At 55.3% G+C, this 26,835-nt stretch overlaps 1 protein-coding gene across 2 annotated transcripts; it reads right to left on the bottom strand.

Annotated features, from left to right (window-relative positions):
* Window positions 1-105: 105 nt before the first annotated feature.
* MLC1 (modulator of VRAC current 1) lies at window positions 106-25,899 on the bottom strand. Of its 2 annotated transcripts, none has more exons than XM_015150592.3 (12): window positions 25,595-25,849; window positions 25,184-25,419; window positions 23,542-23,631; window positions 20,899-20,952; window positions 20,489-20,590; window positions 17,668-17,769; window positions 17,071-17,142; window positions 13,659-13,775; window positions 10,065-10,121; window positions 7,989-8,111; window positions 4,756-4,920; window positions 106-2,269 (listed from the first exon to the last, which is right to left on the bottom strand). In XM_015150592.3, the coding sequence occupies exons 2-12, from the start codon at window positions 25,358-25,360 to the stop codon at window positions 2,195-2,197; spliced, it is 1,134 nt and encodes a 377-aa protein (XP_015006078.1). In that variant the 5' UTR covers window positions 25,361-25,419; window positions 25,595-25,849; the 3' UTR covers window positions 106-2,194.
* Between the last annotated feature and the right edge of the window lie 936 nt (window positions 25,900-26,835).

Genomic DNA, 26,835 nt, shown 5'->3' with positions numbered 1-26,835 from the left:
TGAAAAGCTGGCCCTCCCTTCACCCTCCTCCCTGTGTCCCGAGGTTTCCAGTAGTGACAGAGCCGACCCCGCTGAGACCCAACATTAAACAGCCACAGCCACGTCTACAAGGCAGCGTTTATTGCTCAAGCATATTAAACCAAAACGTAGATTGAAAGAGACAGTTCTTTTAAACCCCATTTGTCCGGATTTTTTAAGCGCTCTAAAATAAGAAAGTGAAAGCCAGTAAAAACGCTCCAAGTGCCTAATTCTGGCTCTGAAACTTGAGCTCTCTGGTCTACCCCCAAGAAGACATCAGTGCTGTCCCTGTGGCTCCCACCCCATTCCCAGGAGCAGACCCCACCGCCTCCAAGCTGCAGGGAGGTGGGAGTGTCCTGCAGAGGGGGTGGGGTCTGCATCCAGTGCCAGGAAGGGTGGCCTCTCCTCTCCCACAGTGGCGCTTGTTTGGGACTGTGGCCAAAGCATTTGCCCGGCCCCTGTCTCTGTCGTTCTGGAGCTGCTGAGGGCTGCAGAGAGGGACTGGCTTGTCCCCTCTCGGAGCATCTGGGGGGACGTCTTGCCTGCATTCCCCTTGAACGGTGGAAAATAATGATCCCACTTGTTGTGAACACCATGACGGTATCTTGGCAGCCAGAGTTACTCCTGCTCAGCAGTGGGAAACCTGGGAGGGTCCTCAAAGCCCCTAGCAGGCAGCCCCATCCAACTGCATCTCCCAGGCCTCCTGGTTCTTTGATCCTGATGGCCCCAGGCCACAGAATGAATCTCTGGGCCTTTCCAGCAGCTCATGGGGGACCAGTCAATACACCCGAAGGCAGTAAAGGGAAAATGTTCATGTGTTCTCAGACCAGAAGGAAAGAAACAAAACCACTGTGAAGAAAAACACCTGCTGGAAAGTAATGACCAAAATAACAAGATTCCTAGTTTTACAGTCACCCCAACTCACTGCAGATTTACTGGGAGGATCCAGGCGCCCTCGGGGAAGAGGAGATGCAGGGAACCCACTCCTGGCCATGGCACTGCCCAAAGCCAGTGTTATTCTCACACCCAACTGTCCCTGCAGTCTGGCAGGTGGGCAGTGACTGCCTGGGCTGTACCCTAAGACCCCAAAACAGCAGAGATGGAGAAGACCACTGGCCCTGGGGTCTTCTCAGTGAGGATCAAGACAAAGTACTTGCTAGGAGGTAGAGGGGGCTGGGTGAACCTGTGAGGATTCCTGGGCTCTGACCTGATCTGTCCTACATTTTGAGTAATGGGAGCAAACATAGAAGGGAGCGGCTCAGCTTCCCCCGGTCACTGGGGCCAGGGAGTCACTGGGGCCAGGGAGACATGGTCGAGCCCGTTTACAAAGCCTTAGATGCAGTCCCACCCCCAAGAACACTGCCTATCACAGTAGCGGCCACGTGGCACTCCAAGCTGGGCATGACAGTGCCCAGGATGTGGGCAGTGCCTGGGACGTGGGCCAGCCACTGTGGCGGCGGATTCCTCTAGAATGACTGGGTCTATGTAGGAAGACAAGGCAGGCGACCCGGTGTGGACCGGTGTGGATTTCACCTGGGAGAGCAGTGGCAGCCCGTGTCACTTGCACCTGGGCTCTGGAGGAGGGGCCCCCACGGCTCCCGGGCCAGGACAGAGGTGCCCAGCCTTGTTCTCACTGTCCGGGAAGAGCCGCTGGGCAGGCTGAGCCTGGGGCAGGTGCACCTTGCAGGGAAGTAGGTAAGATCCCACTGGGCTGACTGAGCACCCAGGATAGACCCGAAGAGTGGAGGGAAGAAGCCGGGTCAGAGGGGGCAGGAGACGCAGGGACCCACAGTCTGACCCCGGTCAGGTCCAGAGAGCCCACTCCAGCCCAGGCCATGAGAGAGGCAGGACGCGGAGCTGGGGCCTGCTCAGCGGTGGGGCTCTCAGAGGCAGAACCAGGGGGCCCTTCCTCGGCCTGGGAAGCTGCGGCCATGCTCCTGCTGTTAGGACACGGGAGCCCTTGGCACTGACTGATCTGACTGAAACACAGACTAGCCAACATTGGCCTATTTTAAAATTAAACTACCCTAGGAAGTGAAAACCCCACTACAGCCTGGTCTGCCCTCACACAGGGGAAAAGAGGTGTTAGAAGCAGTAGCTCGGGGTGATTAGGGGTTGTGCGTTTCCGTGCTTGGGGCCAGGCTGGGCACTGCCACCCAGTTTCTGCGTCCAGAGGTCACTGGGCCATCTGCACCACGACGGCTCTCCAGGCTTTCTCCTTGTCAAACTCCTTCAGGGGGCTCCTGGCCACCTGCGACCGAGACAGGAAAGGTGTTACTTCACCAGGACCACCTGTGCGGCAGGAAGCTGGACACGCCACTCGGCCACAGGCAGCAAGCAGCCAGCATTCTTTTAACTTCAGAAGTTTTCTTTGAATGTGAAGGAAGTGGGGGAACTAACCCCTGGGCCTCTATGGAAAGAGACAAAGGCCTTTACTCCCTCACTGTCCCAGCAACGCCCGCGTCCCCACACATGCGGTGTCTATGGAGCCTGGGATGGAGCAGCCCTTCACTCAGTCCCTTGCCCTGGCTCCGGGGCGGGGGGCGGGAGAGGCCTCCCAAGGGTGGACATGTGCCTGACGGCTGAGGAAGAAAACACTTAAGGCAGAGGTGACCAGATGCCTCCAGGCACAAGGGAGGACAGCGCCAGCCCCAGCTGACTACCTGAGCCCCAGCCGTTCATCCTGAGCCCCAGCCGCCCACCCTGAGCCCCAGCCGCCCACCCTGCACCCCGGCCGTCCACCCTGGGTCCCGGCCGCCCACCCTGAGCCCCGGGATGAGCAGTTCTGGGATCTGGGGAGAGCACCTCATGCATCCAACTCTGGGCCTTGCTAGTCATGACAGAAACCCAGGTGGGTCTCATTTCAGGCCCAGGGACTGCCGTCCTAGCAGGAAGATTGACCACAGCCAGGCAAAACAGCAGCAAAGCAGCTGAGGAGGCAGGTGAAGGGAATGTCAGTGGGGAGGGGGGGAGGGTGGGGGCGACTGGGTCAGCTGAGAAACGAGCCAAGGGCAAGAGGGCGTCTTCCAGGATTTAGCGGGCACTGGAGGCTCTGCACCAAGACTCTGAGGCCGGTGGTGTGCCGAACACAGGAGAGCAGGGTATGCAGGGCAAGAGCAGCGGCCAGTCCGCCCAGGGTGGCCTAGAGGTGGAGCAGGACTCAGAGCCCTGCTGAGAGGGTGGCCTGGAGGTGGGGCAGGACTCAGAGCCGCGCTGAGAGGGTGGCCTGGAGATGGGGCAGGACTCAGAGCCGCGCTGAGAGGGTGGCCTGGAGGTGGGGCAGGACTCACAGCCCCCCTGAGAGGGTGGCCTGGAGGTGGGGCAGGACTCAGAGCCCCCCTGAGAGGGTGGCCTGGAGGTGGGGCAGGACTCAGAGCCGCGCTGAGAGGGTGGCCTGGAGGTGGGGCAGGACTCAGAGCCCCCCTGAGAGGGTGGCCTGGAGGTGGGGCAGGACTCAGAGCCGCGCTGAGAGGGTGGCCTGGAGGTGGGGCAGGACTCAGAGCCCCGCTGAGAGGGTGGCCTGGAGGTGGGGCAGGACTCAGAGCCCCCCTGAGAGGGTGGCCTGGAGGTGGGGCAGGACTCAGAGCCGTGCTGAGAGGGTGGCCTGGAGGTGGGCAGGACTCAGAGCCGTGCTGAGAGGGTGGCCTGGAGGTGGGCAGGACTCAGAGCCGCGCTGAGAGGGTGGCCTGGAGGTGGGCAGGACTCAGAGCCGTGCTGAGTGGCCACCCGGGTGTTTGGGCATCAAGCTGACCATCCTCGTGGTCACTACACCTGACGGTCAGCGGGCAGGTTTGCCCAGGGGACCACCGCCAGGACCTGTAGCTCAGTGTGGGGAAGACGCTGAGCCTCCGCCTTTCAGTTGAGGGGGCAGCGAGACAGTAGGCAGGGCCCAGGGGAACATTGTTCAGGCCGTGACAGCCAGAAGTTGTTGACACCCCAGCTCCACGGAGCCCCACGTGCCAGGCTGGGTGGGCAGTGCCTTCCCTGCAGAACTGTGTCCCCACCAGAGGCCAGGGGAGGAAACCATGACCTGCCGGAGCCCCCACAAAGCCCTCTTCTGTGTCTCTGAGAGCAAATCTGAAAGCATTAAGTCCAGAATATTTCCCAGGGGTGGGTCTGGGCTTACCTAGGCTTTGTGTTTGTATTTTTAAAAGACATTTTACGGCAGGGCGCGGTGACTCACGCCTGTAATTCCAGCACTTTAGGAGGCCGAGGCGGGTGGATCACGAGGTCAGGAGTTCGAGATCAGTCTAACCAACATAGTGAAACCCCGTCTCTCTAAAAATAGGAAAATTAGCTGGACGTGGTGGCACATGCCTGTAGTCCCAGCTACTTGGGAGGCTGAGGCAGGAGAATCGCTTGAACCCGGGAGGCGGAGGTTGCGGTGAGCCGAGATCGTGCCACTGCACTCTAGCCTGGGTGACAGAGCGAGACGCCTTCTCAAAAAAGGAAAAAAGAAAAAGAAAAAGACATTTTATTTCTTCGGGGTTTTTCTGGGGCGTTTTTAAAAATACAAAGTGGCACAAGGAGCCTTCGAGGGTCGTGGTGTGTGGCCCTTGGAGGCCCTCACCAGGACAGGTGCCCCCACCGCAGGCCTCTCACCTCCCCAGCAGGCGCTCCTGTGGGCCACTCACCTCCCCAGCGCCCGCACACCCCACAGGCCTCTCACCTCCCCAGCTGGGCACCCCTGTGGGCCACTCACCTCCCCAGTGCCCCCTCCCCCTGCAGGCCACTCACCTCCCCAGCCAGGCGCTCCTGCGGGCCGCTCTGGGTGTCCCAGGACGCGCCCTGCAGCCTTGCGCTGACCTTGAAGCGCACACACTGGATGGCGGTGCCCGTGTTGAGGCCAGCCTGCAGCAGGAGCACCAGCAGCAGCAGCAGCAGAAGCACGTCGTAGGATGGCTGCAGGTAGAAGGAGGAGTGAGCAGGGTGGCCCAGCCGCCCTCCAGCCCAGGAGACCAAAGCTCCCTCGTGCCCGCAGCCTTCGCAAAGAGCAGGTGCCAGGCTCGAGTTGGAGCCGCAGTAACCCAAATGCACTGTTATTTCAACAACCTGATGATAATCATTCTAGCTCAATTAATGAGGTCAATTCTGCCTTAAATTCCATCAGCTTGTGTTCAACAGACAGGAATCAAAGTGACCGAACCACTGCCAGGCCCTGTGGACAGTGCTGGCTGCTAGTGGTCAAGTCGCTCCACCCATCCTGCCCCAACACCCACAAGGCTCAGTCCTGGAGCCAGCAAGACCGTCTGCAGGAGGCAGAAGCGCTGACCATTCCGTGTCAGCAGGATTCTGAGCAGAGGAGAGAGGGGGCAGCCATCCTGGGGGGTGGGGGCACAGGCCCCCAACAGCTTTACCCCTGAGCCCCCGCTGCTGGGAAGGAAGAGGCAGGAGGCAGCGCGGTGAGCTTGGCAGGGAAGAGGATGGAGGGAGCGACCAAGGATGCAGGGAGCCAGAGAGTGACCACAGAGCACCCAAACCCTCTGTGCCCGTGGATAGCTTTCCAGTGTCGGCCCAGGAAAAACAAAGCAGCTACATGCCGGAGTGATGAAGGAATTCAGAAGAGCTCTGATCCCCTCGGGTATCAAGGAAACACCAGGATAAATTATTAAGTTTAAAAAAACAAGCAAGGGGCCGGGCACAGTGGCAGGAGCCTCTCATCCCAGCACTTTGGGAGGCCAAGGTGGGCGGATTGCTTGAGCCCAGGAGTTCAAGACCAGCCCTGGCAACAGAGTGAGACCCAGTCTCTGAAAAATAAAATAAATAAATACATAATTAAAAAGTGAGGTACATGGCTGAGCACGGTGGCTCACGCCTGTAATCCCAGCACTTTGGGAAGGCGAGGCAAGCGAATCACTTAAGGTCAGGAGTTCGAGACCAGTCTGGCCAACATGCTGAAACCCTATCTCTGCTAAAAATACAAAAATTAGCCGGGCATGGTGGCACATGCCTGTAATCCCAGATGCTCCAGAGGCTGAGGCAGGAGAATCACTTGAACCCGGGAGGCAGAAGTTGCAGTGAGCCAAGACTGTGCCACTGCACTCCAGCCTGGGCGACAGCGTGAGACTCTGCTTAAAAAAAAAAAAAAAAAAAAAAAAAAGCAGCGAGGTACAGAATAGTAATTGTGATTCTAGTGTACATGCTATTTTGTAAGAAAGGAAAGAAAATTATCATCTGGTTGCCCATAAGAGGAGCAGGTCAGTCGGGCATGAGACCATAGCTTCTCTGAGCTCATCTGTTAGAGTTTGGCTTTTGAACCACATAAATATTTTATATATTCAAAAAATGTCATTTTGAAAAAAGCACCAAGCCCTAAAATGGAATACAACCAGAGGCCATTAAACTTAATGGGGCATCAAACCCAAAAGATAACCCCACACAGAAAGGGGCCGACTTTGCTGGCGTGTGGCTGTCCCCTCCTAGCAGAATGCAAAATGGAAGCCTCAGGCTCACTCAGGAGATGGCCCCGGGTGGTAATATCCTCTCTCGTAATCGTGAACAATTATATGCATATTGTAAGACAACGTGAAGTAGCAGATATATTAAATGTCACAGGAAACAAAATATTTGGAGTAGGAGTGGGGGAAGCAAACATAAGAGAAGTCAAGAAAAAACCCCAGGCCGGGCGCGGTGGCTCAAGCCTGTAATCCCAGCACTTTGGGAGGCCGAGACGGGCGGATCACGAGGTCAGGAGATCGAGACCATCCTGGCTAACACAATGAAACCCCGTCTCTACTAAAAATACAAAAAAATTAGCCGGGCGAGGTGGCGGGCGCCTGTAGTCCCAGCTACTCGGGAGGCTGAGGCAGGAGAATGGCGGGAACCCGGGAGGCGGAGCTTGCAGTGAGCCGAGATAGCGCCACTGCACTCCAGCCTGGGCGACAGAGCGAGACTCCGTCTCAAAAAAAAAAAAAAAAAAAAAAAAGAAAAAACCCCAGGCCAGGCCGTTGTAGCTCACATCTGTAATCCCAGCACCTGTGGGAGGCTGAGGACACTATCCCCCATCAGACAGTCAGACGGTGACTCCATCCCGCATCAGACAGTCAGACGGTGACTCCATCCCCCATCAGACAGTCAGATGGTGACTCCATCCCCCATCAGACAGTCAGACGGTGACTCCATCTTCCATCAGACAGTGACTCCATCCCCCATCGGACGGTGACTCCATTCCCCCAGTGATTCCATCCTGCATCAGGCAGTGACTCCATCCCCCATCAGACAGTGACTCCATCCATCAGTGACTCCATCTCCCATCAGACGGTGACTCCATCCCCCATCAGACAGTGACTCCATCCATCAGTGACTCCATCTCCCATCAGACAGTGACTCCATCCCCCATTAGATAGTGACTCCATCCCCCATCAGATGGTGACTCCATTCCCCCATCCATCAGTGACTCCATCCCCCATCGGCACAATCATGTTGACCTGGAGCAAACAGCTTGAATACAGGTCTTCTAATGATTTGGGTGGCAAAACCACTTATATTGGAAACAAGAACAAACAAACAAAGAAACACACCAGGTATCCAAGAAATATATGTAGCTACACGTGCCTAAGCCTTGAAAGTCGTGTTGGAGATAAGCTCCTACTGGGCCAGCTCAAAGTCACGGGACTTTGAATTCTCCTTAAATTCACCCATTAAACTCAATGCAGTTCTGGTGCAAATCCAAAAAACATGTCCAACAAACTCAGGACAGATTCTAAAACGGGCTCAGGGACAGAGGGGTCCCAGGTCCCTGTGAAGCAGGTGGTGGCCCCAGATCCAGGGCGGAATTGAGGCCCCGAGGCCCTGGGGCCAGGCTGGCGGTGGGCAGCGCAATCACCGCTGCCCAGGAACAGTGGAGGAGGCCCCACCTGGAGCTGCCCCTGAAGCCGGGGCCCACAGAGTCCTAGGCAAAGCCAGCAAGGGCCAGGCTAACACGCAGAGCACTGCATGTCTGGAGCGCCCCGAAATAAAACACAACTCACTTTTATGGCTGGTGGGTAATCTTTAAACATCTCCACGATTCTCATGACGCTGAATGACAGATATCCAGAGGCTGTGAACAGCAGCGGAGACGTGAGGCTGCTTATGGCTATCAGCACCTCCACCTGGAAAAAAGCGCGGGTTGCAGGGCCAGGGCCGGAGCCCGGGAGCCCAGGACAGGGGGCGTGGCCAGGGCACAGGGGGGCGTGGCCGGGTGCTCAGGGGCCTAGTCCCAAGCTGGTTCCCAGCATGGCTCCTGCTGAAACCTCTGCCTTTTCTTTTTTCTTTTTCTTTTTCTTTTCCTTTTTTTTTTTGAGACGGAGTCTCACTCTGTCACCCAGGCTGGAGTGCAGTGGCGTGATCTCGGCTCACCGCAACCTCTGCCTCCGAGGTTCAAGCAATTCTCCTGCCTCAGCCTCCCAAGTAGCTGGGATTACAGGCGCCCGCCACCACGCCCCGCTAATTTTTGTATTTTTAGTAGAGACAGGGTTTTGCCATGTTGGTCAGGCTGGTTTCGAACTCCTGACCTCAGGTGATCCGCCCACCTCAGCCTCCCAAAGTGCTGTGATCACAGGCGTGAGTCACCACGCCCAGCCTGCCTTTCTTTCTTTTCTGAGATGCAGTCTCGCTCTGTAGCCCAGGCAGGAGTGCAGTGGCACAATCTCTGCTCACTGCAACCTCTGCCTCCTGGGTTCAAACAATTCTCCTGCCTCGGCCTCCCGAGTAGCTGGGATTACAGGCATGCGCCACCACACCCGGCTAATTGTTTTGTATTTTTAGTAGAGACAGGGTTTCACCATATTGTCAGGCTGGTCTCAAACTCCTGACCTTGTGATCCACCCACCTTGGCCTCCCAAAGTTCTGGGATTACAGGCATGACCAGCCTGCCTTTTCATTCAAAGCGCAGTGCCACGAGTTTTTAAATATTTACTACCTAGGCATGGTGGCTCACGTCTGTAATCCCAGCACTTTGGGAGGCCAAGGAGGGCAGATCACCTGAGGTCACTAGTTCGAGATCAGCCTGGCCAACATGGCAAAAGCCCCATCTCTACCAAAAATACAAAAACTAACCGGGCATGGTGGCACATGCCTGTAGTCCCAGCTACTTGGGAGGCTGAGGCAGGAGAAAACTTGAACCCAGGAGACAGAGGTTACAATGAGCTGAGATGACACCACTGCACTCCAGCCTAGGTGACAGAGCAAGACTGTCTCAAACAAACAAAACCAAGAAACAAAAAACATTTACCTGCAATTCTCCACGCTTGAAAAAATAACCCTTTGGCATGGGTCACCTCCTTCACTGTTCTGAAGTCTGTCCTGCCCTTTTAACCCAGCCCAAATTCTCGTTTGACCCGTCAAGTCTCAGAGACAGCCTTCACTCATGCCAAGCACGGGCAGTCACCTTGCAAAGCACTCAGGGTCCACGTTTTGGCAGCAGTCATTAATAATCGGCCAGTCCGTATCCCACCACTGCCAGTTTGTGGCAGTTTTGGCCGGGTGCGGTGGCTCACGCCTGTAATCCCAGCACTTTGGGAGGTCGAGGCAGGTGGATCACCTGAGGTCAGGAGTTCGAGACCAGCCTGGCCAACATGGTGAAAACCCGTCCCTACTAAAAATACAAAAATTAGCCGGGCGAGGTGGCAGGCACCTATAATCCCAGCTACTCAAGAGGCTGAGGCAAGAGAATCGCTTGAACCCAGGAGGCGGAGGTTGCAGTGGGCCAAGATTGTGCCATTGCACTCTAGCCTAGGGACAAGAGCAAGACTGTGTCTCAAAAAAAAAATAATAATAATGAAATCGACCAGCCTTAGGAGGTGCAGATGATGCTCAGGCACTGGTCTCCTCCTGTGGTTAAGCACGGAGAGCGCTTCCAGAGTCTACACCGCCTTGCTCAGGTCTGCCTGTCCCTGGGAACAGTCCCTGCTGGGCGGGCCAGCCTCCGCCTCCCACAACCTCCACCTTCCTCAGCCCACAGGCCCTGCAGCTGGGTCCCTACAGTCTGGGGCTGGAGCCTGGTCACATGGCACCAAGGGAGGGCGGGGCCGGGCCCTGGCACCTGGGGTGAGGGGTTCACCTACCAGACACTTGCTGGGACACTCTGCTGTCACGTGACTGGCAATGGCACTTGGAAAGCACTAGGAGAAAGGAAAAGGGAAAGATTTTAGGGGAAATAGTCCAAGAAGTCAAATTCCAAACATGCTCTCCCACCAGTGACCCCTCCATCCAGGCTGCCTGGCTGGTTCAGGGTTTGCGCTGGGGGGGTGTGGCGGTGCCCAAGGGTGCAGCTGGGGCAGGGATGGGTCCGCAGGGAAGCAGGGGTAGCCTCTCAGAGGTTTTGTGTGCTCTCTGTTCCTCAACCATTGGTTTAAAATTGTAAGCCTGTAGAAGAGCTGCCAGAGCAGTGCAGTGGTCATCTGAGGCATCTGAGGCCCCAAAATCACCAGTCCTTGACAGTCACATCTGTGCTTTCTCCAGCTGTCCCAGACAGCCTGACGCCTGAACACCCGAGTGTGCTGGCTGAGCCCAGGGCACTCGTGCACACACCCAAAGCAGCACCGCGCCCGAGAGACTGCACGTGGGGCCGATGTGGTCCATGCCCAGATTCTTCCACTTGTCCTCAGCATGTTCTTTTTTTAAATTTTTAAATTTTTCTTTCTTCTTTTTCTTTCTTTCTTTCTTTTTTTTTTTTTAAAGACAGAGTCTTGCTCTGTCACCCAGGCTGGAGTGTAGTGGCGCGATCTCAATTCCCTTCAACCTCCGCCTCCCAGGTTCAAGCCTCCCGAGTAGCTGGGATATAGGCACCCGCCACCACGCCCGGCTAATTTTTGTATTTTTAGTAGAGACAGGGTTTCGCCTTGTTGGCCAGGCTGGTCTCGAACTCCCGACCTTGTGATCCACCCGCCTTGGCCTCCCAAAGTGCTGGGATTACAGGTGTGAGCCACCGCACCCGGCCCTGATCATGTTCTTTCTAGAACTGTTTGTTTGTTTCTTCCTGATCCAGATTCAGTCGCCATTGTGCTCATAGTCTCCTTGTGGGTCTCTGTTAATCGGGGAGTCCCTCAGCCTCTGTCACCTCCATTACCCGGACGCTTCTGGGGACCGCAGCCCGTCAGCTGCGGTCGGGCCTCCGTGTGGGACAGGATTTCTTCACGATGAGCCTTGGAGAGCCTCGGAGGAGCCTCTGCAGTGCCCCAGGGTGTGGACTGCCCCTTCCTGATGATGCTGACTTGACTCACTGGGTTAGGGGGATCTGCGGGTTCCTCTGTTGGATGGATGCCTCTTCCTTTTTATAACCAAGAAATGCCCTTTTCTCACTTATTGTGAGGAGCCTGCCTTAGTTCCACATAATGTGGGCAGAGGGAGGACGCATGATCTTCGTCCTCTTCATCCCCCCGAAGGCGTCCAGGTGCCAGCACCCCAGCCCGGCCTGCTGGGGAGAGGGCTGCCTCAGCCAGGTGAGAGGGTGGGCAGGACAGAGACAGGCTCCGAGCAGGGGAGCCTGGGCAGCGAGGGGAAGACTGGGGAGCTGAGGGGCTGCTGGTGCAAAGGCCTCAAGCCGTCTGCAGAGGGGGGTGTGGCCCTGGCCAGGGAGGCTGAGGTGTCAGTACAGGGGTGTCTCCTGGGCTTGGTGCTTCTGAAAGGGCCTTCTACCTGTAAGCAGCAGTGAGGGCACAGGAAGGGATGGTGGCTTCAGGGCGGCCTATTCAAGGCCCCAGTGAGCCACAGGAGGGCGGGAGTTTCCCTGTTTACCCAGCACGGTCACTCCGACCCCTGCCCTAGAGGGCCAGGAAGCTCAGCCATAAGGGCTGGGGCAGTTCAGTCAAGGGCCCTGCCCTGGAACGGTCTGGACCTGCAGCCCAGCCCCCAACTCCAGCCCCGGGCACCTGGTGCAGGCCCTGGGCCCCTCTGCCACACCCAGGGCAGACTCAGGCAGGCGGAGCTGGTTCCCCCATCACGTGCACCTCAGTGCCCTCCCCTCCTCCTGGGGTCTCCTGGGCTGCTCCTGCCCTGAAAAGAGGATTGGGAGTGTGGGTGGATTTAGGGATACCCAGGAGGCAGCACCTGATGGGTGTGGGGTGCTCTGGGGAGAGCAGAGCAGCCCCCGGGGCAGGAGGGGTCTGTGGGGCGGGAGGGGCCCTGTGATGAGGGCTGACTGCAGGGGCAGGGAAGGGGGTGCCGTGAGTGCCTTTCATTCTCAACTTTTTGCAGGTACATGGTCTCCATCCTCCCTTAGCTTCCAGATGTAATCCCTGCATGTCAGACCCCAGGGTCAGATGTGCACACCTGCAGGCGTCATTCTCTCTGTACAGACCCGCTTGGGTGGGCACCCACGTGAGTTCTGTGTCTCGGCAGCCGGCCCTGGTCCTGCCCCTTCCAGGGCTGTGGCTCCATCCCAGCTCGGCCCTGCCTGGGTCTCTTTCCAGCTCTGAGCGCCTCAGCAGCCCACTAGGTCGGGCACTGGTGCCCTGGGGGCATTGCTCTGAGCCTACTGACCCCCACAGGGAGCTGAGCCACAGCTGCCACCAATGGGATGTGTACACCCGGCACGTACGGGCGTTCTCGGCAGTCCACCCAGCCATACCGCTCCCGGGCAGGCGTGGGCCCCTCCTCGGCAGCTTCAGGAAGAGCCCCCCTGCTGCCCAGGAGGAGCCCGTAGCTGATGCTGGGTGCTCACCATTCCTGCTCATGTACATAAGAGAACAGGGGCAAAATCTAGAAATCCACACAGCATGAGACAAACCAGGGGCTGGCCGTCAACACCGGTGTGCAGGCCACTACATGGCAAGGTGCCGAGGACCGCTCGGGGTTTCGCCCGGAGGCAGGTGGGCGGTGGCTCTGGGTGGGCCACAGGCCCTGAAGGGATCTGGCGTGTGGAGGGGTTGCTCTAGACTCAGTGTTCTGAGGGAACACACCTGTGATCCCGGCACTTTGGGAGGTCGAGGCAGGCAGATCACTTGAGGTCAGGAGTTCAAGACCAGCCTGGCCAACATGGCAAAACCCCGTCTCTACCAAAAATACAAAAAAATTAGCTGGGCATGGTGGTCCACACCTGTAATCCCAGCTACTCAGGAGGCTGAGGTGGGCAAACTGCTTGAACCTGGGGCGGGGCAGAGGTTGTAGTGAGGTGAAATCGCGCCACTGCACTCCAGCCTGGGCGGCAGAGTGAGACTCCATCTCAAAAAAAATAAATAAAGAAACAAAATAAATTAAAATAAATAAAACGCTGCCCATGTATTGAGCATGTGGCATGTGCTAGGTGCTGTGTGACACATCTGCTATGGTAACATTTAATATAAAGTAATAACAGAAATACGCCACATTGTATAAAAGACATGTTGTAATATAAATGCATTATATATTAGAAAATTATATAGAATAATGAACATCTATGGCCTGACATTCATATGTTTAAAAAATTAGAATAATAAAAATAATTGGTATTTTTTTCAGGAAAAATAATATAAAATAATCATACAAACTAATATAAAAGCAGTTAATTCTTTGACTCATTTAATCCTTAACTCCCCAGTTCTTCTGAACCGGGGTCTGGCAAGGACCTTCTGTGGTGCCTCCCTGTCTGAGTGCACCAAGACTGACCTCGGGGCCCAGCCACGCAGGATCTGAGCGGCGTGGCACACAGCGGTGGCGGGCGGGCCAGAGGGGGTACTCACGGCAACTAGGATCCAAAAGAACGTCACTGAGAGGTGTGGGCCTGAGACTGAGTCATCCACGTTCAGGGCAATGATCCCCCCGAGGACGGCAGAGATGCCTGCGATTACCTCGACGACCTGGAGGGGACGGGACAACACCGGCTCATGGGGGCCGCCCCAAGGAAGTGGAGACACCCCCAGATTCCCAGAATGCACTGTGCAGACACGGACCCCCAGGAGCAGGGTGCGGTGGGCTGGCCCCGGCTCTAACCATGGAGGAGCCCATTTGGACAGACCCCCAGCCTCACCTGGCCCAGCCCCCTCTGCCCTCAGCTGCAGCTTTTCACGTCCCTCCTGGAGTAAAATAGCTGAAGGGGTGTCTCCCCCACTGCTGCTTTTGTCTACGGAGACTGAGGATATTGACCTGACAGTGGTGAGGGCAGAAAATCAAGACCCTCAGACCCCCTTCCCTGTCCTCACAGTGTGGCAGGCGGTGGTGCCCAGACCCTGGACCCCACTGAGGGGACTCGGGGAAAACAGGCCTGTGGCAGAAGCAGCTTCCCATAGGACACGCCCACCCACCCATGCCATGTGGGTTTGCCATCGCCACGGCAACACTGGACGCCACCACCCCTTTCTGTGCCAATGATCCAACCACCTGGACGCTACCACCCCTTTTCTAGAAATTTCTGCATAATCTGTCCCTTAATTAGCATATACTTACAAGAGGGTATAAATAGGAGGCAGAGCTGTGTCTGAGCTGCTGCTCGAGGCGCCCTGTCGGCTGGGGAGCCCTGCTCAACTGCCACTGCAATCAAAGCTGCTGTCTGCCACCAGCAGCTCGCCCTTGAATTCTTTCCTGGACAAAGCCAAGAACCCTCGTGGCCTAAGCCCTGGCTGTGGGCTCATCTGCCCTGCACCATCAGGGCTGCAAACAGCACCGACAGACCCAGGGAGGGCTGGGGAAGAAACCAACGCCCGAACGCCTGCTCGCACGAAGGATCTCTGTGAGGTGCACGTGCAGAGCTGTGGCCGGCAGGAAAGCCAGGCGTGAGGAGCCGGCCAGCAGGGGCCTGGGGGCCAGACAGGACCTGGGCAGCCAGGCCTCGCATCCAGAAGGCACAAAACTCCAGATGCACAAAGAAAGCTGAATTCCTAGCCAGGCACGGCGGCTCACGCTTGTAATCCCAGCACTCTGGGAGGCCGAGGCAGACAGATCACGAGGTCAGGAGTTTGAGGCCAGCCTGGCCAACATGGTAAACCCTGTCTCTACTAAAAACACAACACTTAGCCCAGCGTGTTGGCGCATGCCTGTAATCCCAGTTACTTGGGAGGCTGAGGTAGGACAATCGCTTAAACCCAGGAGGCAGAGGTTGCACTGAGCCCAGATCATGCCACTGCACTCCAGCCTGGGTGACAGAGTGAGACTCCACCTTAAAAAAATAAAATAAAATAAAAAATGAAGCTGAATTCCCACCTGACAGAGACCATGACCACCATGCAGAAAACTCCGGAAACAGAGAGACCGCCCACAACGGACAGCACCTGGGCCTCCGCAGACGCAGACGGTGGAATAAACACGTCCTCGGGGAAACTGTCAACCTGGACCTCTCTGCAGGCGAATTGTCACTTAGGAATGCGGAGAACGAGCCCAAACTGGAGAAGCCTCTCGAAAACCGACTTCTAAAGAATGAAGCAGAGTGGGCCGGGCACAATGGCTCACGCCTGTAATTCCAGCACTGTGGGAAGCCGAGGCCGGCAGATCACCTGAGGTCAGGAGATGGAGACCAGCCTGGCCAGCATGGTGAAACCCTGTCTCTATTAAAAATACAAAAATTAGCTGGGTGCGGTGGCAGGCGCTTGTAGTCCCAGCTACTCGGGAGGCTGAGGCGGGGGAATCGCTTGAACCCGGGAGGCAGAGGTTGCAGTGAGCTGAGATTGCACCACTGCACTCCAGCCTGGGCAACAGAGCAGGACTCCGTCTCAAAATAAAAGAAAAAAAAAGAAGCAGAACAGAAATGGAACCTAAAAGAGAACTGAAATGCTAAATAAAGGGAAGCAAAGGCCCTGGGAAATGCACAGGGACCAAGTCAAGCACACAGGAGGCTGTCCCATTGTTAGAGTCAAAAGGCAAAATGTCACTAAACATCACACGCTAGACAACAAGGCCAAGGCAGAGGCAAGCGGGACAGACGTCGCATGATCCGTTTATCAAGGAGCGCGTTCGAATATGAAGGGCAACTGCCAAAAGGATACTGAAAGCTCTCCCATCCAAAATTAGAGGGAAAAGGAAGGATGGAGCCTCTGCCAATTCAAAAGAAGGCAGGGAAGGAGGGAAAAAGGCAAAATCGGGGAAAATGGAAAACTCAAAAGATGGTGAAAATAAGTAGAAATTTATCAGTAATAACTCTCAAAGGAAATGGGCTACATTCAAAAGGCTAGGGAGAGAGAATGACATAAGATAAAGAACAAAATGCAGTTACGTGCTGCTTGTAACAACTATACCAAGGTATAAGGCAAGAAAAGTTGAAAGTAAGAAGAAGAGAGGCCGGGTGCGGTGGCTCACGCCTGTAATCCCAGCACTTTGGAAGGCCTGGGTGGGTGGATCACTTGAGGTCAGGAGTTCAAGACCAGCCTGGCCAAAACGTCGAAACCCCACATCTACTAAAATTAGAATAATTAACCGGGTGTGGTGGCGGGCGCCTGTAGTCCCAGCTCCTCAGGAGGCTGAGGCAGGAGAATCACTTGAACCCGGGAGGCAGAGGTGGCAGTGAGCTGAGATCATGCCACTGCATCCCAGCCTGGCTGATGGAGTGAGACTCCGTCTCAAAAAATAAGAATAATGATTCCTGGCCGGGCGCGGTGGCTCAAGCCTGTAATCCCAGCACTTTGGGAGGCCGAGATGGGCGGATCACGAGGTCAGGAGATCGAGACCATCCTGGCTAACATGGTGAAACCCCGTCTCTACTAAGAAATACAAAAAATAGCCAGGTGAGGTGGCAGCGCCTGTAGTCCCAGCTACTCGGGAGGCTGAGGCCGGAGAATGGCGTGAACCCGGGAGGCGGAGCTTGCAGTGAGCTGAGATCCGGCCACTGCACTCCAGCCTGGGCGACAGAGCGAGACTCCGTCTCAAAAAAAAAAAAAAAAAAAAAAATAATGATTCCTCAGGGACAGCAGTGTCGACACACCTACAGCGATAACCAACTCCCCCCTAAAACTTAGGGAACACCAGCAGCACCTTTCACGATAAGGTACATTGTTACCAACGACACTAGTAACAGACTAGAGTCTCCACAGATGAGGCGCACGCTGCCCTGCAGTCTAGACAGCCAACTCTTAGCCAACTCGGAATAGAAACGTGACATTTAATCCAGCCTCAGTCACCCCCGACAGAGTACGAGAGAAAAGAGAAAGAAAAGGGAAGTTTTCTTACTGAATAAGATTTCAGGACCCGAGCAGGAAATGGTACTTCGCCCAGAATGTTGGTGCCGTCAGACATGGAGCCCTACAAAGAAACAGCTGTCACCCCGGGCGCACGGGCACAGGGACTTGGCACTGCTGCTGGATCCGGCCGCCGTGAGCAGTGGGCCAGGTCAGCCTGCGGTGTAGACGCGAGAGGACCTTGGAGTCGCCCATGGATCTCTGGGCTTGAGGAAACATTCGCACACACGGTCCTTGCACACGAAAACACGTTTACAGGTATTTTAGCAGATGTGGTGTCTCCTGGTCATCCCCTCGGGACGAGCACCGAGCGCCGGACTGAGTCAGGCTTAGTGGGAGGGGAAGGGTACAGCATCTGTCCTCACCTCCCTGTAGCCAGTGGCCACCAACCCCTCACCCAGCTCCCGACCTGCTTCTGGCCGGGGTTTCTAAGACCCAGGAGAGTGGGGTCTCGTGGGAACGCCCTGGAGCAGCCTAGATCGGTCCAAAGGTGACGCTGAGACCCACTCTGCAGATGGGGGTGCGACTCGCTCACCCTGGGGCAACGCCTCTGCACCCCCTGCCCTGTGGGGCCAGAAGCTGCACCCACCTTCTTTTTCTTGCAGTACTCCTCGCTGGACCGTGCAGACATGATCACCGTGGCTGCCATGAGCAGCTCCAGCAGGAGCAGCAGGATAAGGTTGAAGTTGATCTGCCAAAGGGCACACACGCTTCAGCACCGGGCCCGCCTTTCTCACGCCACTGTGCTTCAGCGTCCACGGGGCCACCTCCTGGGCAGGCTGCGCAGGACTCTGGGCCACGGTCCCCACTTTTCCGGTCCAGGGCCGGCTGTGAGGCACTGTGAGCCACACAGTCTCTCTGTCTCACATGGGTCTTTGGGGTCTTTCAGTTTTTAAAACCATGCTTAGTTCAAAGGCTGTACAAACGCAGGCCAGGGCTGGATTTGGCCTTGGGCTCTGGTCTACCGACCCCAATCTGAACGTTCCTTGTTCCCACGAAAGCCTGCACTGGAATGTTTAGAGCAGCTTCATGTATGATTGTTAAACTCTGAGAACATAAGGTTTTTTGGAGGGTAATGAAACTACTGTGGGCCCTGACCATATTGGCAGTCACATGAATTTATACGTGTGTTAATATTCATAGACGCATACATTTTATTTATTTATTTATTTATTTTTTTTTTTTTGAGACGGAGTCTCGCTCTGTAGCCCAGGCTGGAGTGCAGTGGCCGGATCTCAGCTCACTGCAAGCTCCGCCTCCCGGGTTCACGCCATTCTCTGGCCTCAGCCTCCCGAGTAGCTGGGACTACAGGCGCTGCCACCTCGCCCGGCTATTTTTTGTATTTCTTAGTAGAGACGGGGTTTCACCATGTTAGCCAGGATGGTCTCGATCTCCTGACCTCGTGATCCGCCCATCTCGGCCTCCCAAAGTGCTGGGATTACAGGCTTGAGCCACCGCGCCCGGCCGACGCATACATTTTAAAAAGTCAGTGTAGCTGTCTGACAATCTGACAATTTTTTATTTTTATTTTTATTTTTATTTTTATTTTGAGACGGAGTTTTGCTTTTGTTGCCCAGGCTGGAGTGCAAATGGCGCGATCTTGGCTCACCGCAACCTCTGCCTCCCAGGTTCAAATGATTCTCCTGCCTCAGCCTCCCGAGTAGCTGGGATTACAGGTGCCCACCAGCACACCCGGCTAATGTTGTATTTTTAGTAGAGATGGGGTTTCTCCATGATGGTCAGGCTGGTCTCGAACTCCTGACCTCAGGTAATCCACCCACCTCAGCCTCCCAAAGTGCTGGGATTACAGGTGTGAGCCACCACACCCGGCCTGACAATTTTTGAAATACATTTTAAAAAGAAAGAATGCAGAACCATATTCAACTAAAAACAGAGCCTCGAAATATATGAAGTCATAACTAACAGAGCCACAGGAAGATGGAAATGCACCAGCAGTGGTGGGGAAGGACTTGAAACACTTTTCGTAGAAACTGACACATCAGGTGGAGGGCAGTGGCTTCTCTTACTAAAAATACAAAAATTAGCCAGGCGCGGAGGCTCACGCTTGTGATCCCAGCACTTTGGGAGACCAAGGCGGGTGGATCGCCTGAGGTCAGGAGTTCTAAACCAGCCTGATCAACATGGTGAAACCCCTTCTCTACTAAAAATACAAAAATTAGCTAGGCACGGTGGCGCACGCCTGTGATCCCAGCACTTTGGGAGGCCGAGGTGGGCGAATCACCTGAGGTTGGGAATTCGAGACCAGCCTGACCAACATGGAGAAACCCTGTCTCTACTAAAAATATAAAAATTAGCCGGGCATGGTGGCACATGCCTGTAATCCCAGCTACTTGGGAGGCTGAGACAGGAGAACTGCTTGACCCCGAGAGGCGGAGGTCACAGTGAGCCGAGATGGCACCACTGCACTCCAGCCTGGGCAAGAGAGCGAGACTCCTTCTCAAAAAAAGAGACAAAAACAAAAAGGCAGTGTAGGTGTTCCCACTGGGTTCTCCTGTGTCTGCTCTTTTTTCCTGCCCAATGAGAGTGTCCAGGACATACTCAAGGCTCCTCCAGCTTTCCCCAATCATAAAGTGCATTCCACATGTCACACAAAGCAGGAGGCCCTCCTTGCAGTATCTCAGATGAGGTCCTGGTTTCCTTTGAGATTTTTATCTTTTTTTTGTTTGTTTTTTGAGACAGTGTCTCGCTCTGTCTGCCAGGCTGGAGTGCAGTGGCACCATTTCGGCTCCCACAACCTCTGCCACCCACAATTTCCCATTTTTGTTTAGAGGTGCATAGAACAATTGTCTTACACAGATTGGATGAAACATGGTATTATGTTACTGTTAATTTTTTTTTTTTTTTTTTTTTTTTTGAGACGGAGTCTCGCTCTATCGCCCAGGCTGGAGTTCAGTGGCCGGATCTCAGCTCACTGCAAGCTCCGCCTCCCGGGTTTACGCCATTCTCCTGCCTCAGCCTCCCGAGTAGCTGGGACTACAGGCGCCCGCCAACATACCCGACTAGTTTTTTTGTATTTTTTAGTAGAGACGGGGTTTCACCGTGTTAGCCAGGATGGTCTCGATCTCCTGACCTCGTGATCCGTCCGTCTCAGCCTCCCAAAGTGCTGGGATTACAGGCTTGAGCCACCGCGCCTGGCCATTACTGTTAATTTTTAAGGATCGTTGCAAAAGACATTGTTTACCAATAAATCTGTCCAGCAGAATCACAAGACTTCAATAAAGACAATTATTTTCTTTAGACGCGTAAATAAAACTCTCAACGTTTGTCAAATTCAAGAGCTATGAATAACATTTACCACCTATTTCCAGCTCGACAAACATTTGCTGACACCATTCATGGGGGTGGGGCTGTGGGTGTCAGGCCTCAGCGCGAAGCTCGCGTGAACTTACATTTATTGCTGATGGGTTCAGGATTAGTTTGCATCCAAACCAAATTAAACACGTAGTGGTCACAGCAAATGTGGAAACGAACAATATCTGAAAGTTGGGAATCTGAAAAACAAGGCAGGAAGGGTCTTCCTTTTCTGAATAACGAAAGAAAAAAGGTAACAGATAAACCACACTTGAGGCCATTAACTAAAAATTATCCTGATTAGGACACAATGGTGGGGAGTCCTGCGTGCTCAGCCTGCTCTCCCCTCCATGCAGCAAAGGCTGGGCTGGGCAGGAGCTTCACTGTCTGGGGGGCAACCTCAGGGGCCCCTCTCGGTGCCACAACGTCCGTGTGTGGGCACACACGGGCACACTGTCGGCCCCTCCGGCTTTCTCCCTGGCAGAGGCTGGGTGCAAGCTGGACTCACCACATTGGCATTCCTCCTGGAGACAGTGAAGCTCACAATTGCCGAGGGGATGCACTGGAATGAAACCAGAATCCCATGAGTCCGCCGCTCACCCAAGCAACTGAGACCCTGAAATACTCTAACATTTGCGCTTCCGGAAGGATCCGAATCATATTCGCAAAACAGTGTTGCCAGCCCACGTGACACAGCGGGTTGGCTTGACTAGAAGGCCCCCAGGTACTTCTCAGTTTTAATTTTTTGTTGAGATGGGGTCTCACTGTTGCCCAAGCTGATCTTAACTTTGGGCTCAAGTGATCTGTTCACCTTGGCTTCCCAAAGCACTGCGGTTACAGGCGTGAGCCACTGCACCCAACCCCCAGGTACTTCAAAATAATTTATTCTGAAAAAAGTTTTTATTTTTCTGATGTGCTAAAAAGATATTTGTGAATGAAGGCTCTTCCAGCTGGATAAGCTTTGAAGTCTAGAATGTAACTCATGCAGGCACAAGACCTGGTCTTTGCTGAAAATCACCCAAAAAGGAAAACGTATCAGCCAGGTGCAGTGGCTCACACCTCTAATCCCAACTACTTGGGAGGCTGAGCTGGGAGGATCTCCTGAGCCCCGGAAGTCGAGGTTGCAGTGAGCTGTGATTACACCCTGCACTCCAGCCTCGGTGACAGAGCGAGACCTTGTCTCGAAAAAAAAAAAAGAAAAGAAAAAGAAAGAGGAGGCCGGGCGTGGTGGCTCACACCTGCAATCCCAGCACTTTGGGAAGCGGAGGCAGGTGGATCATGAGGTCAGGAGTTTGAGACCAGCCTGGCCAACATAGTGAAACCCCTTCTCTACTAAAAATACAAAAAAATTATCCTGGCTTGGTGGCGGGCGCCTGTAGTCCCAGCTACTCAGGAGGCCGAGGCAGGAGAATTGCTTGAACCCAGGAGGCGGAGGTCGCAGTAAGCTGAGATCGCCCCACTGCACTCCAACCTGGGCGACAGAGCGAGACTCCATCCAAAAAAAAAAAAAAAGGAATCAAGGAAGGAAGGAAGGAAGGAAGAAAAAGAGGAAGGAAGGAGCAAGACTCTGCATGTGAGGGAGGCCGAAAGGAGTCCCAGAGCCCCTCGGCCTTCTTGTCTCCAAAGGGCCACACCAAGGCTAGGAGTACAGGGCCAGGGATGGAGGTTGGGACGTCAGGGGCAGGGAGGTAAGCGGAGTCGGGCCAGCCCAGGCCTGTGGCTCTTGCTTCCGCAGCCATGGGACCCCGGGCTCTGAGGCGGGGGTGCGGGCAGGGGCATCTGAGGGGCTGAGCACAGCAGTGCTGGGTGAGGAGGCAGGAGAAGCCCCGTTGGGGCCTGAGTGAGGGGCAGAGCTGGGGCCAGGACAGTCAGGCTCAGTTCAGCACCCACTCAGGTGCCACGAGGGCCCAGGGTAGAGAAGAAAGGCCAGGGCAGGGCCAAGTGGGGCCAAGGCTGGGCGCGGGTGGGCACTTGCCCATATCTGGCAGCCGCTGAAGCTGAAGGGGCACAGCCCACAGCTCCACTGGGACAAGGGCGGCTCCCATGGTGAGGACAAAGGCCACGGAGAAGCTTCCAGAGAGGGCAGCAGAGTGGGACGAGTCACCTGCCCCAAAGAGCTTTGTTCTAAGGGAGCAGAGACCCAGGACAGACAGGACGGGGCGTCCACTTTGTTTTTAAGACTTTGGAGGGCGCTGCTGGGGACAGTCACCAACAGTGTCCCTAGAGAAAGGGCAGGGGCCAGAGACCCAGCAGGCGTGGGGAAGCGAGAGGAGGGGAAGCGAGAGGAGGGGAAGCGAGAGGAGGGGAGTGCTCGGAACTGGCTGAAGCAGGAGGGGCATGGGGTCAGCGGGTTGTGGGCCAGAGCCCAGGGGTCGGCCAGGACTGTGCTCTAGCTGCAGGCACGCTGGAGAGGCAGTGGCCCGGGCTCTCAGAGGACCAGGGGTCAGCGGTCGTCTGTCCTCCTTTGCTCTGAGGATCAGTGGGTGCCCCCACCAGCCTTGGCACTGTGTAAGATTCTAGAAAAACAGCATGAAGCTTTGGGAGGGTGTGGGGCGCAGGTCTCAGTCCCAGTCCCCTTGAGGGCAGATGCTGCCAGTTTTGGCAAGATGCAGCCGCAGGATCAGAATCAACATGCAATTCCCTGCACAGGCATCTGCAGAGCAAGGTTCAGACCTGCTTCGTCGGATTCTCAAAGGTGATGAATCCTAAGTGAAACTAAAGTCATATGAAGAGATTTTTTTTTTTTTTTGAGTTGAAGTTTCATTTTTGTCGCCAGGCTGGAGTTCAGTGGCCCGATCTCGGCTCACTGCAACCTCTGCCTCCTGGGTTCAAGTGATTCTCCTGCCTCAGCCTCCCGAGTAGCTGGGACAACAGGCACATGCCACCACCACGCCCGGCTAATTTTTCTATTTTTATAGAGATGGGGTTTCTCCATGTTTGTCAGGCTGGTCTCAAACTCCTGACCTCAGGTGATCCGCCTGCCTGCGCCCCCAAGGTGCTGGGATGACAGGCGTGAGCCACCGTGCCCGGCCCATATGAGGAGATTTGACTGAGGTACAGGTGACAGAAACCTGCACGTCTCAGAGCAAAGAAACCGGAGCACGTGCCGGCGAGCTCGGGCACCAGAAGAGACCTGGAGGAAGCTGCTTACAGAGCCTGCAGCACAGCGCAAGTAATCCATCTCGGCAGGGAACACGTTCCCCAGGTACAACGAAAACCCTGAGGTCACCAGGAGGCAGCTCTGCAAGACAGCGACAGAAGCCCAGGTTACAACGCACCCCGTCCCCGGCTGGACACCGACCTTTCAGCTTCCACTTCACTGTCTCTGCGTGTTGGTGACTCACCCACGGCCCCCAGCATCAGCCGCACCCGCACCCGGGGCCCGCCCAACCTGGACTCCTCCTGTAGGACAGACGCAGCCCCGCTGCAGCCCAGGACATGGACCAGCCTCCCCCAGCCACGTCCGAGCATGGACCCCCATGCTGTTACCTGGAGGAGAGAAGGAAGGGGATCTGCCAATATTTAGAGCAAGGAATGGCACCTCTCCCCACAAAATACCCCTGTCCCAAAATGTTGTGTGTACAGAGTCTTCCGGATCCCATACTCAGGTCCAGATGCGAGACTGGAAAGCAACTGCCCATCCCCCTCCATCTGCAGAACCTAATTTCCAGATCTGGAAGAAGATCCCTCCAGGCACGGGCTCCAGGCCCAGGGGCTCCCGAGCAGGGAAGACCCTAGCAGGAGGTGGAGGGGGGGCTCTCTCTCACGCACAGCACCGCAGGGGTGAGGCAGGGAGGGTGCTCTCTCTCATGCACAGCACCCCAGGGGTGAGACAGAAGGGAGTCAGTGTCAAAGGTCACTGGGACCCAGGGTCCTGGCAGAGGAAGTGAGGTCTGGGACAGAGGGGACCTGGCCTGGGCAGGGGAGGGGCTGCAACCAAGTCCAGGGCACCGGGCGGAGGAGGGCAGAGCCCGGAGATGGCCGCCACCACCCGGGAGCCGCCTGTCCCCAGCTCCGAGGCGGATGCCTGTCTTGGTGAGGCATGCTCAGGCCATGGGAGGTGGACAGGACCACTGTGGGTGCTGCAGGGGCTGCCGGCGGAGGCGAGGGCACAGGGAGGGGAGAGATTGCGGCCTGGATCTCATTCTCAGCCCAAGCTGCACGGAACCTGGAGTGCCTGCAGAGAGGCCTGTCCTGCGGCCTGGCTCTGAGCAGCTGCACACACTCAGGCCCAAGTGGCTCCGCCAATCATCTCTGTGCCCACGACGGTGCCGGGAATGGCCAGGACCCCAGGGAAGTCCCTCGGACATCTGGCGCTGCCCGTCCGCCCTAGGCCAGTTCCTTTACACACCAGCTCCCTCCCAGCCGACCCCTGCGGCTCTCCCTAGGAGGAGGAGGTCCCTGAGGTTCTCTCACTGAGGCCTGACCTGAGGGCCTGAGACACCTCCTCCCACCTTTGCAGGTGACCCCTCGGAGGACTCTGGACCCCCAAAGCCGAGGGTCATGGAGGCTCTCGGGGCCCATGGGTAGTCCCGGGACTGTCCCTGCCCTGGTGGGACTCAACCACAGCCTGGAGCAGCTCGAGGCTGGCACAACAGACACCCATAAATTAATAAAAATAACTGTGAAAACACAAGCAAAACAAGCTCGTCAGCACCCAAGAGTTCTGCAGCATCAGGGTTAGTCTGAGAGTTGCTCTTTCTGTCCCACCCGGGGCTCCAGGGTGCCGCGGTCCATCACCAGAGGGACCAGGTGCTCGTGGCCCTCCAAGGTGTTGGTGTAGAGCTACTCACCCCCATCAGCACGGAGAAGACCCACGTCTTGGGGCTGAAGCAGGGGGGCAGTCTCTTCGACAGCTGCAGGTCGCTCGGCTTCGTGTCTGGTGCGTAGCTGGCGGGGTCTTGCCGGCCCCGCTCCAGTGTGGGCATCCGGTCATAGGCCAGCTCCTCTCTGAATGGCTCCTGGGTCATGGCACTTGGGGACACCACAGCTGTGCTGAATGTACAGCCACGTGTCACCAGTTCTTTATCTGGAATAAAATTATCATTGGTTTTGGCCGCTCTGAAGAAACTTCAGTAAGTTGTTTCCAAGAAATATTTTTTAACAGAAGAAATATTGTTCACACTGAAGTGCTCTAAATTTGAAGAAGAAAATGAGCACTTGAATCTAAAAGTGAAAAAAATAACTTTCCTGGAAAAACAGACCTGAATAGTCTGGGTTCAGGGTGAGATTCTATGCTTTAAATGCCTCATTGATCCATGTGGGCCCTCCAGGTGCAACAACACCTGACAACTTCCATCGGCAACTTCGTCCATGAACCCATCACGCCGGGAACTCAAGCACATTAAACTGCTCCAACTGGTAGCTAAACAAGAGATTGTAAAATACGCCTCTACTTAACAGCTTAATGTCTGAGCACTTACCTCCCCGCCGCTCGGCAGTTGGGAGCGCTGGTCTCTGGGTGAGGGACTTCCAGCGAGAACTATTCACAAATGAAACAAAAGCTCAGCAAACTTGCGCTGAAGGCAGGGGAAGGAGAGCTGCTTCCTGAATATCAATGAGGGGAGGAATCGGGTGGATCCTAGAAATGTTTCGTGTTGGTTGTATAAACCACTGCCTGGGAGCTGTCAGAACCCAACTAGGAAAGGAAGGGCCATCCTGTGTCACTCGCCAAAGACCTCGGGTATCTCAGAAGAAAGAAGTGTCCCTAAGGTTAGAATCCCACCAAATACACATTCCGAGCAGGCCCTGTTTCTGAAACATAGCTGTTTGCTCAAAGGTCTCATACATCTTTCCAAGCAGACTTTTTCTATCTCCCACAGCCACACGGTGGGAATCGCCTTCACAAGGTCACACAAGCATTCTCGCACTCGGCTTAGCTGTGTGGCCCTTGGGCTGCTCCAGATTCGGCCCTGTGGTTTGCGTGGGCAGCCTGGACGGCTGGTAGGCCCAGTCCCGCTGCCCCCTTTATCTCTGCTCACCAAGCAGAGAGAAACCACAGCAATGTGTGTCGCCCAGAGACACTGGCACCCTGACAGTTACAGGGGCAGATTCTTTGTGCACATTGTAAAAAGGCTGAAACCAAAGTTTCTGAAAAACCAGCTCCTTAAACCATGAACCCACATTAAAACTTGAATAAAGTCATCAGGTTCCAGACCATGGAATGTTCTGTTGTCTTTGTTTCAATCAAGGAAGATGCTTTTAATAAGCTTTTATTAGCTTTTAGTAATATTATACATGCAAGCATCCCCACCCCAGTGAAAATGCCCACTAAATTACCTCGATCAAAACGAGTAAGTATCAAGTACGCATAAATGCAGCTCAAAACACTTTGCTCAACCACATCCCCACGGGAAACAGCAGTGATAAATCGTTAGCAATAAACGAAAGTTTAAGCTATACTGATATTTTAGGGTTGGTTAATTTCGTGCCAGCCACCGCAGCC

Source organism: Macaca mulatta, chromosome 10 (assembly GCF_049350105.2).
Source record: "Macaca mulatta isolate MMU2019108-1 chromosome 10, T2T-MMU8v2.0, whole genome shotgun sequence".
Classification (NCBI taxonomy): domain Eukaryota; kingdom Metazoa; phylum Chordata; class Mammalia; order Primates; family Cercopithecidae; genus Macaca; species Macaca mulatta.
This window is presented reverse-complemented; position numbering and strand designations above follow the sequence as displayed.